Genomic DNA, 11,377 nt, shown 5'->3' on the forward strand with positions numbered 1-11,377 from the left:
CCTCCCGAAGACTGCCCATAACACATCGACAATCTTCTTGTCCACAGCGGACATACCCCTATAGGTTACTTTAATAAAGGCATTAGACCCCGCCCCGAAGCTCCAATACGTCGGGATGAGGCGTTGCCCTTCTAACAACAGCCAAAAAGGATGACGACCTTTGACCGGGCGCACCTTGAAATACTTATCTTTGAACCCGTGGTAGGAGTCCTCAAACAAACCAAAAATCCTCCGACCTTGGGCAGATCGGAAAGACATGAACCCCTTCCTCGCTTTCCCTTCCTTCGAAGGGTTTGTAAGGCTGAAAAAGAAAAAGAAGACATCCACGGACACCGGCAGCTCGAGATATTCACAAACCATCTCGAAACAGCGGATTGAAGCCCAACTGTTCGGATGCAGCTGCGACGGTGCCACGAAAATCCGGCCAAGGAGCGCCATTTGGAAGGAGGAGAAAGAAATACGAACCCCCACTTGCGTAAACATGGATTTATAAAACCAAATCCAGTCGGCAACTCGGGGAGCACTGAAGTTGATCTCGTACAATCGCTCGTGGGGAGCCGGGACGAAGACGTCATAGTTAGACTCCTCGTCGGTTCCGCCGCATAAGTGCCCATTTTGACGGAACTCGGTGAGCTCCTCCTCGCCCATTTGATTGGGGGGAGTCCTTCAGATCGGAAACCACCCAGGCGTAGGGGTCGTACGTCGCGGGAGAAGGGGAAGCTCAGGAGGCGATGCGAGCCATACCTACATGGGGGTACCACCCGGTTAGTCTAAGAGGTCGGGTGCTCGGAGTGAACGCAGAAACTAAACTCAACCTATTCTGCAACTAAAACTAAACACGGCTAAAAGGTAAAACCCAAACAAAATCCACCCTAGAATGGCAACCTCCCCCTAACGCACCCACTTAAAGCCAATGATCAACCATCATGCAAAGTTAAACAAACAGCATGCATGAAAAGGAAGCAACGGCAGAAGCAAAAGAACAACAAAAAGAGGGTAAAATGGATGCATAATTACCTGTATTGATTGCAAAGATCTGAAAGGAAGACAAGAACAACACCCTGAATTGCTGAGGGAGAAGAAGATGGGGATAGCTAGATTGGAAACGAAAAGATAAACGCCAAATGAACACCAAAGGCATCACAAAACTGTTTTAAAACTACCACCAAAAGGAGCGCGAAAGCCTAGGGGTATATTAGTCTTTGCACGAAGGGTTTGAAACCCATTATGAGCATTTAATGCACTGCACGAGGAACGAGGCGACAGAAGGTCACCTCAGCAACGAACAGACACGCGCGCAAAGATCGCGTCCTCTCCACGGATGGTCGATCTGACGACAACACGCGAAGAAGGAATAACACGCCAACAACAGACCACACGGCTGTTACTGGCGCGTTGGGGGCACTGTTACGGCCTGGCCCAAAGCGGCATGGGCCAACCCGACCCATGGGCCCTCCGACCCGGACGGTCGGTGGAAAACCTTCGAAGTCTGACCCGAACACGCGTCCTGGGCAGCTCCTCATCACAGCTGTCTTAGGAAGCTTCGAGGAAGGTAGGCTCTGCCCTTGCGGGGCCCACCCCTGATACGATATATATGGCGGGGGTCCAGCTCTTCCCCGAGGTACGTCACACATTCCACCTGTCTATTTCTCGCCTGCACACTAACTGACTAGAGCGTCGGAGTGTCTTTGCAGGTGACACCCCTCTCTCCACAACAAGAGCTCGGCAGCCCGGTTGGCCCGATCCGATCACAACCGATCAGAACAAGGCGTCCCTACCATCTCAAACCTCCACCCGAATCGTCCGGTAACCAACCAACTAAACAGTTTATGCCAATTAAATCATATTTTTCATATTGTTCAATATATCAATAAAAATATTAGTGCATAAATTTTTTAGTATTTTGTTGAGTTCATATTATATTAAAAAAATGTTGATTTTGAAATAGTTTTAGAATGATAGTGATAATATTGATTAGATTTAATTATCATACGCATTTTAATATCATATATTTGTGATTTATTTAAAGATAGATGATTATAATAATAGAAAAAAATATTTAGTAAAATAAGGCAAAATTTTATTATCGTGTTTTGATTGCTTAATTGATGCAAGAAAAGTAAATTAAAAAAATTTAAAATCATTTTATAACAAAATATTAATATATAAGTAAAAAAATTTGCAAGTTTTAAGTAATTTTAAAAATAAATCTAAATTAAACTCTACAATTTAATTATCAAAATAAATTCAAATTCTATTTGAATTATTTATTTGATTAAATTAAACTCTATAGTTTAATTATCAAAATTAGATAATAATTTAGTAAATATTAAAATACTTGTTAGTGCGTGAGTTTATACATTCAACATTAAAGGGTTCGTAAATAATAAGTTATACTAGGGCTTAGTTTGGTAAAAATTTTATCTTTTAAAAATAGTTTATAAAAGTTAATTTTTAAAAGATAGTTTTTTAAAAAATATATATAGCATTTATGTTTGATAAATCAAATAAAAAATGACTTTTAATAAATACAAGTAACAACAATTACGTTTGATAAAATAGTTTTTAAAATTTAAACTATAAAAGACATAAATTTAAACGTTAAATTTGAAAATTAGTTAATATATGAGGTTATATTAGACTTTTAAATTTTGAAAAGTATAGACCAACTTTAAAAAGTTTTATCTTAGTTATTTTTAAAAGTATCCCGATATTTTAAAAGCTACAAATACAAGTACATAATCTTTTTAATTTACCAAACACAAAATAAAAAATTTGTGTTTTTAAAAAATACAAACACCTTTTTAAAAAATTTTACTAAACCAAACTTAAATAATTTAATATTGGTTGTTTCTCCAGTGCTATGATTTATGCAAAAATATTATGTACACAAAAAAATTAATTATTAAATTAGTCTATATATATATATATATTTTAATGTATATTTTATACTTTAATATTTATATTTTATATAAGCAGTTAATTTTTAATATATACATAATATGGTTAAATGGTTAATGACCTATATGACTCTGTTAAACTTTTCAAAATATTAACTTATAGCTATTTATTTATTATATTAACTTATATAATTTATTTAAGATATTGTCTGTATATATATCCACTGGAAATTAATTTCCATTTTTTTTGTACACAAAGAGGGCTAACACCCCAAAAGAGAAGAAACAAGAGATTACAACTCAGAAACTTAATGGGGACTATTTATGGGCCAGTATTTGTAAAGTGATTTTTTTTAATGATATTTTTTAGTTTAACAAATTAATAACTAATTCATTGTAGATTTGAGTTTTATTTAAAGATGTGACGCTGACTAATTAATTATTGTATACATAAAGTAAGATGTAATGAATTGTTGTATGTATAAAGTGAAATTCAAACATCTATCACTTACTTAAACAGACAAGTAAACTGATCACTTAATCTACTCAAATTGATTTATAAAGTGATTTTTTTATCATAAGATGTTAACCACGAACCATTACCATTCTTTTTGAGTTGGTCTTTTATAACAAATCAACTCTATAAGTAGAGTTATTTTTATCATTTTCACTCTCACTACAAGACCAATAACTATTTGGCAAACTTTTGGTACGTGAAATATCATATTCTAATTTTCTCAGCGGAATGTGTAATAATTTTCCATATATATTTGGACAACCCTCATTTGCGGCGGGTAAGACAGACATATATTTTATGCTGGTTGGCAGCATGGAATGTTGAAATAAATTGATTGAGGAGCGAAGTAATTAACATCCCCAAACAACGGCAAGAAGGGTGTTTGGTCTAGTGGTATGATTCTCGCTTCGGGTGCGAGAGGTCCCGAGTTCGATTCTCGGAACACCTCTATTAATTTTCAATTAAGTAATCTTAAATTATCAGTGTACCTGAAACACCAATCTTTCAGTTATTTTACTCATCCAAAAAACTCTTCCACTAATACCAAGTATACACTCTCTTACATGAATGGTATAGATTTGAAATAATGAGTGCCAAGATGAGCATTGATTTTATATCTAGCGACTCAACAACATCAATCTAATAATAATAATAATCACTTATCAAAGCGATGGTGTTAATTATTGTTAAATGATGAATGTAACGCCACAATAATTTTACAATAACGAAAACCAAGACAAATTCCGGAGACTCGATCAGCTTTTGGATCCTGGAGTGCACAGCACATTCATGATGGCCCTCGTAGCGATAATAATGGGTCTCTTCTTGTTTCAGTCGTCTTTTGCGGAAGAAGACGACGCCTTTGTGCTCACACAGGACAACTTCGAAAACGAGGTTGGCCATGATCGCGGCGTTCTCATCAAGTTCTACGCTCCCTGGTACGCTCTTCTACGTTACGTTCTTCCCTTAATTAATATTAAATCAAGATTTGATTGAGTGCATGCAACGCTTTATCATTCTTCACTCGTTAATTATTTTTCCAATGCATTTAGGTGTGGCCACTGTAAAAAGCTTGTACCGGAGTATGAAAAGCTCGCAGCAACTTTCAAGAAAAGCAAGTCCGTTTTGATCGCCAAAGTTAGTAGTCTCAAAAATACTATGTACACTAGTTCATTTTATATTTTAATACGTATTTTATATAATTAATTTTGGTAGTTGATTTTAGTATACACCTAACATGTGTGCGCACAGGTAGATTGTGATGCAGATAAAAGCATTTGCTCTAAATATGGGGTTTCTGTTTACCCTACAATTAAGTGGTTTCCTCAGGGTTCTTTAGAACCTATGTTGTAAGCTCGCACCTGAACCCCTTTCCTTAATTCACTTCTAGATTATCAGTCACATATATATGAACGAATTGGTTTGATTTGCTTGAATGTGGTGTAAGTAGATATGAAGGTGCAAAAACCGCAGAAGCCCTTGTTGGATTTGTGAACATGAAAGGAGGTATTATCAATCTAAATTTTCTTCTGCATCTGCATTGTCACTGTGATGAAACAAATATGTGTTGTTAATATAGGTACCAATGTAAAGATAGCAACAACTCCATCTGATGTGGTGCCTCTCACCTTATTTAACTTTGATAAGATTGTCTTGGATAAAACAAAACATGTTCTTGTTGAGTTCTATGCACCCTGGTAAGTACAGATTTTTACCATCTTAAATTCTTCATTTTGAATTTTTCTGATTAAAAAAAATTTCTTGCAGGTGCAAACATTGCAAGGCCTTTGCCCCTGTAAGGATGTTATTATCTGTCCTAATTATAGCTTATAGTCATAGCTTAATGACTTAATCCTTCTGTTCGTTGTTTCTATAGACTTATGAAAAGGTTGCTACAGCATTTAAACTAGAAGAAGATGTAGTTATAGCTAGTATTGATGGTGACATGTACAAGGATGTAACTACAAAGTAAGTTCATACCATGTGTGTTATATTGAATGTTAAATTATATATAATTCTAATTAAGATACACACATGTGCATTAATTGAATGTTAAATTCTGCCAGTACAGATATGAAATTACTAGTTATCCCAAACTGAAATTGTTCAGAAAGAGCAATAAAGCTGGTGAAGTTTATGAAGGTGCTCGTAATTTGGATGATATTGTATCTTACATCAATGAGAAATGTGGCACAAATCGCGATGGACAAGGAAGACTTACTTCTAAAGTTGGTACCTCTTTTGATACCATTTTTTTTTTCAATTTGTAACTCATTCTCCGTGTTTTAAATCTCTAAAAGGCTTAATTAATTGTTCTTGGAACAGGCTGGTATAGTAGCATCCCTGGATAAGTTGGTGAAGAAATTTGTGAATGCAGGTGACAATGACAAAAAGGCCATCTATTCACAACTTGAAGAGGAAGTTGAGGATCTTGAAGGATCTGATGCAAGGTTTGAACAATTTCGTGGTTATATTATTATTGTATATATAGTCCTAAGTATTTGGTTACAACTCTGTCTTTTATGGTTTGTTTGATTCAATTTCTCGTAACTGTTATGTTTTTCTCTCTAAAAAGATTTTGATATGTAGTTTTGATTTAATTTTTCCCAGATATGGCAAATTGTACTTAAAACTTGCTAAGAACTGTATGGAAAAGGGTAAAGAGTATGCAAAAAACGAGGTTCAACGGCTTGAGAGAATGCTCGAAAAGGTAATTTTGTTAAGTTTGGATCTTAAAGAACTATTATCAAAGGTAGAAGCTCAAGTGTAGTTAAATTTGTATAAAGTTAATAGTTTAGAGCTGTTGAATATAATTTAGTCAAATCTATTATTTAACGACTCTCATTTATCAACTTCATTCAAAAAGACCATAATTATGGATGCATGACTTGGCTGCACATGTTAATTGGTTTTTCTATGTTTTGGTGCAGTCAATAAACCCAACCAAGACAGATGAATTCACTCTCAAGAAGAACATCTTATCTTTATTTGCTTAATCATTAAGGTGGTGAAATAAAGGGTAATTAATGGCATTCAGATGCTGCATGTAATTCCTTAGTTTCTTTATGTCACCTAAATATGTACTACTAGTCTATTAGGCTTATTTTTGCAATGTAGGCTTTAAAATTAAAACGAAAGATACTTCAATCAGCTGGTAGTATAATTGTTCATTTGCTCTGTATTTTAATAGTTCCAAACATGTATGTATTTATAAATACTGATCTCGGTCCAAAGAAGAGTGAAAACCTTTATACCCTTTAATTTATCATGTAATGTATTAATTATTAGTTTATTACTACATCAAACTTTTTTTTTATTATGAGATACGGACTAGGAATAACAATGAAGATCCGTAAGGAAGATAGGAATAAGAATAAGAATGAGGGCAAAAATAATCTTGCGAGAACGGGGATAGAAATAAAAAAGTTTTATGTGGAGAATTTTAAAATGGGGATGGGAACTTTATCCCCCAACCTGTGTGGGAACTTCTGTCTCGAAAAAATCATATATATTAATTTAATTTAATGTATATATATATTAAACTAAAATAATAAAAAAAGATAAAGTATTATATTGGTCTCCAAAATTAAGACTAAATTCTAATTTAATTTCTAATGATTTAAATGCTCTATTTCAGTCTAAAACAATTTCGAATGAATTTAATGTTGTCCTAAAGTTAAATTTAACATGAATAATTAGTATATTTAAAAGTCAATATAACATTCGATTTTAATGGATTAGTAAAATTGATCCATCAATTATTGCTCATGTAAAAATTTTTTGGTTAATTAATCAAATCGAATTTAAAGGTATAACAATATTAAATCCGTTTAAAGTCTTTTAGGATAAAAATAGGACATTTAAAATATTAAGAATTAAAAGAATTTAAGTCGAATATTAGGATCAAAATAATATTTTATCCTAAAAAAGTCATCAAATTATAAAAATACTATGATAAAAATACTAACGTTTGAAGATTAGAAAACATTTTAAATTTGAATTATTTAAAATCTACAATATATTTTTTAAAAAATTTATATCGATTTTTTATTAAAATAAATAATCTCCACAACCACAATCAAGAATCCCATAAGACTATATTTTTCTGCAAAGAACGAGGATGGGGAGAAATATTATCCTGTCGTGGAAAATAAGAATGGGTGAAATTTCAAGATGTGGGATGAAGGTAGAAGATCCGTCCCTGTTCCTCTATATTGTCATTCCTAATTTCACCACTTTTAAATTGTAGTCATAAACAACAATCAAAAGGTCAATAATTGTTGAAAACTTAAGCTCCAATATCATTACTAAATATTTCGAAAAAATTGCATTAAAAAGCTAACTATTAAGATTTAAAAGAAAAGAAACACTCTTTTTAAATATAATATTAAGCGTCCTATGTTATTCGATATTGTATGTTAGATATTATAGAATACCTAGCTCTAACATAATATATATGTTAAAAATATGGAAATATAAAAGATAAATGATCTACAATACTTTTTTCTTTTTAAAAATTGTATTGTATATTTTATTTAAAATTTAAGTATTTAATATTTGTTATTTTTATTAAAGATATAATAAAAAATATTCAATATATTTTATCTTAATTATAGTAAAATTAATATATTTTATTGGATTAAATAATCTCTACAAGAACTTCATAAGACTATTTTTTTAGTGGATTTTTTAATAAAAAAATTATAATTATTTTTATGTAAAAATAGCTTTTTAGCATTAGATAGTGAATTTTCAGAATTTGATCACTACAACAATATAGATTATTTTTGAGGGTTATAATGTGTAAAAGAAAATTAAAATTTGTCAAAAAAACAAATTTTGATACTATTTTAACTATGAAAATATGTTAATAAAAGTTTTGTCAAAAATAGTATTTTTAACATATAAGCGATTGTGAAAAAAATTTAAATCTTATTTTGATAAATATTGGCTGTCAAAAATAATTTGTTAGAAAATTTTGAGAACATATTTTCTGTGATACTTATTAATTGTCAAAAATACTATTTATTTTGACACTTATTGACTATAAAATATTCTCAACAAAAAATTTTAACAAAGAATGAGATGTGATCTTGAAACTAAAAAATAAATTGAGATTTTGAAGATAAATAATGAATAGTATAATCCTAAATTGAGAGCAGTGATGTCAAAATTAACAGAGCTCAAAGAAAAAAAATAGTAGAGTAAATTGAAAACAAATGAGTGTCAAAATTGAGGATTAATTTTCTACGGTTAAATTTTTCGTCAAGAAAATATAGAAAATTTGACATTTGTGATATTTGTCAAAAATATATATTAATTTTGACATTTAATTATGATGTTAAAAAATAAAGTGTCAAAATAACTCTATTTTTTTGTAATGAATTTTGATATTTTATAAAAATATTATTTTTATTTAAAGTATGGTGAAATAAATAAATTATATTTTAAATAAATATATTTATAAAAATATATTTTTAACATCTTGATTAAAATAAATGTCATATTTGTTTTGCGAAAAACGAAGATGAGAGAACTATTTTTCTGCCATGAAAAATGGATGAAATGAAATTTCAAGATGTGGAGTGGGGAGAAAAGAGACCATTCCCACTCTATATTGTCATTTCTAACTTCACTCTTTTAGTCTTTTTAAATTTGTAGTCGTAAACAAATAACATTAAAATACTTAAGAAAAATAACATTAAAAGCTAACTATTAAATGAAAGAATCACCTCTTCTTAAATATATATAATATTAAGTATCTATGCTATTCCATCTAAAAACACTCCACTCTATAAAATTATGTTTGAAAGAAAAAGTAAAACTTAAAAGATAGAAATTGTGAGATAGAGATTAAAAAATAAAAATTAAATTAAATTTTTGTATTATATTTAGTATAAAATATATATAATTATTATATTTTAATATTATATTTAATTTAAAATAAATATGAATGTTAAGAAATATATTTAAAATTTAAAAAATTAAATAAAAATATTTTAAAAATATGTTATTAAAATTTCAGTCTTTATTTCTATGGCTTGTGTTCTTACTTTTTGTAGTATTAAAGAAATTGACATTTTGTATTCTAAAATTAAAATTTTAGTTTCAATCTATAATTACAAAACACAATATTTAGTCTCAATTTCAATACCCAAAAACAAACGTAGTCCAACATATTATATTAAAATGATAGAAATGTGAAAGATAAACGAGCTAGCAAATTTAGGTACTGAACGAAACCGCCACCCCGATGCCGCGGCCGCTGCGGGAAGGGTTGTTATATATGATTTATAAAGTTTGCTTGGAGAGAAGAGTTCGAATAAGAAAATTGCTTGGTTAACGTTAACAATAATGTTGTGACTATTATTTCAATTAGTTAGCTCTTAATTACGCCTCTAATATGGTTCTTGTTTTTTCTTCATTTCTACAACCTCAACCTTAAAATAAGCAAGATTTTAAAAACCTCAAGTTCTATCCATTTCTTTTTTTTTTTCAGAAATTAAATGATGAAAGGAATTGAATAACACAAACAACTAGAAATGCATTTGGCATTTCAACATCAAGAAATTAACATTTTGCAATCTATTTCACGTTGATAAATTTCTGGTTTAATAAAAGAGTCCTAGAAAGCAGGAACTAATAATAATAAGAGGATCAAATTACACAAAATGGAGGAACTAATTAATTAATTAAAAAGAAAAATCAAACCCCCATAAAAACATTACCAAAAAAGAAGGTTGCTACAAAAATACAAACATTTATGCAAGCAGTTACGATCATTATTTATAAGACAATACACAAGATATTACAATGAATTCCAATTTTCCAACTCATATATGCATACGTGTTGTGTATGAATCTAATTAATTAATAATCTTTTACCATCTTGATCCATTTGATCTTGAGCCAACGAAAACCTTTCTTGATACTATGCTTGAACTTGCCTTCAGTTGCATAAAGCTTGTATTTGGCCACCCTCCGTTTTCTCTTCCTCTCAGCATCATTCCACCACCACGTGCTCTTTGTCTCCTTCGCCGCCGCCTTCGTCCTCGTCGAATACGACGGCTCTTGATATAAATCCCATGATGATGTTGGTTGCCTAACGGTTGATGATAACCACATTTTGTTGTCATTATTTACACCGCGCGCGTTGTTCATATTATTTTGTTCATATTGATAGCGTCCATAAGACTCCTCCATACGAGTTTAATTGTCCTCTCTTTCTTTTTCTCTTCTTATTTTTAGTGCAAGAATTTATTAAGCACGGAACGAGAAGAGATAAAGAAAGAGAGGAAACTCGAGAGAAGAATTATGAATTTTTATTTTATATATGTTTGAAGGGAAGAAGACGACTTCTAAATCTGGAACATGAGGCGGGGAAGGCATTCAGAGACAGCTTATCATGTTTTGTTTAACAAATAAAGCCTCCAGTTAATATTGCCTCTTAATTTAACTTTCTCTAATTATAGACCATACATTACCTTAAAATATGATTAAATTATATCTTAAGGGAAATTAATATTAGAGAAAATTCTACTCTTCTCTCCTGTGAGATGCTAAAATGACATTCTCCTCCACTCTATTTTATAAATATACATCTTCCTTCCTTCTAATTTTTAAAAAACCTCATCTTTAATCTATTTAAAATTTTTTGTGTTAACTAATATTAACTTTATCCATTTTTAAAAAAAAAATTATTTTTTGAAAAAATACCTGTTAGCAAAAATTTATTTTTTATTGTTAAATTTTGTTTACCAAAATACCTTTTAATAAATTATTTTTTTTATTAGTTAAATTGTATTTTTACCAAAATAATTTTAAAAAAATTAATAATTAAATTATTTTTTTTAGATACTACCCTTCAATAATTTTTTAATTATTAAATTGTGATTTTATTTACCAAATTTTTTGTTAACAATTATTTTTATATTTTACTATTAATTTTTCTATATCAATA

The 11,377-nt window shown here is 30.4% G+C and overlaps 1 protein-coding gene and 1 non-coding gene across 2 annotated transcripts; both read left to right on the plus strand.

Annotated features, from left to right (window-relative positions):
- Nucleotides 1-1,594: 1,594 nt before the first annotated feature.
- LOC107491826 (probable protein disulfide-isomerase A6) lies at nt 1,595-6,427 on the plus strand. Its single transcript, XM_021125981.2, has 12 exons — nt 1,595-1,621; nt 4,177-4,355; nt 4,470-4,554; nt 4,669-4,763; nt 4,865-4,923; nt 4,997-5,114; nt 5,185-5,212; nt 5,294-5,385; nt 5,489-5,645; nt 5,743-5,867; nt 6,028-6,127; nt 6,348-6,427. Exons 1-12 carry the CDS (start codon nt 1,595-1,597, stop codon nt 6,411-6,413), a joined length of 1,131 nt encoding a protein of 376 aa, XP_020981640.2. The 3' UTR covers nt 6,414-6,427.
- On the plus strand, nt 3,794-3,865 carry TRNAP-CGG (transfer RNA proline (anticodon CGG)). The gene has a single exon. It is a non-coding gene; the product is annotated as a tRNA-Pro (tRNA).
- Nucleotides 6,428-11,377: the final 4,950 nt, after the last annotated feature.

The sequence above is a fragment of the Arachis duranensis genome, chromosome 6 (assembly GCF_000817695.3).
Source record: "Arachis duranensis cultivar V14167 chromosome 6, aradu.V14167.gnm2.J7QH, whole genome shotgun sequence".
NCBI classification, from domain to species: domain Eukaryota; kingdom Viridiplantae; phylum Streptophyta; class Magnoliopsida; order Fabales; family Fabaceae; genus Arachis; species Arachis duranensis.

Excerpts from the sequence above, each read along its gene's own strand:
- LOC107491826 (XM_021125981.2), top strand. The coding sequence starts at position 1,595 with ATGGCGGGGGTCCAGCTCTTCCCCGAG. Across the intron at positions 4,764-4,864 it reads CAGGGTTCTTTAGAACCTAT|TAGATATGAAGGTGCAAAAA; the intron begins GTTGTAAGCTCG and ends ATGTGGTGTAAG. Across the intron at positions 5,868-6,027 it reads CTTGAAGGATCTGATGCAAG|ATATGGCAAATTGTACTTAA; the intron begins GTTTGAACAATT and ends AATTTTTCCCAG.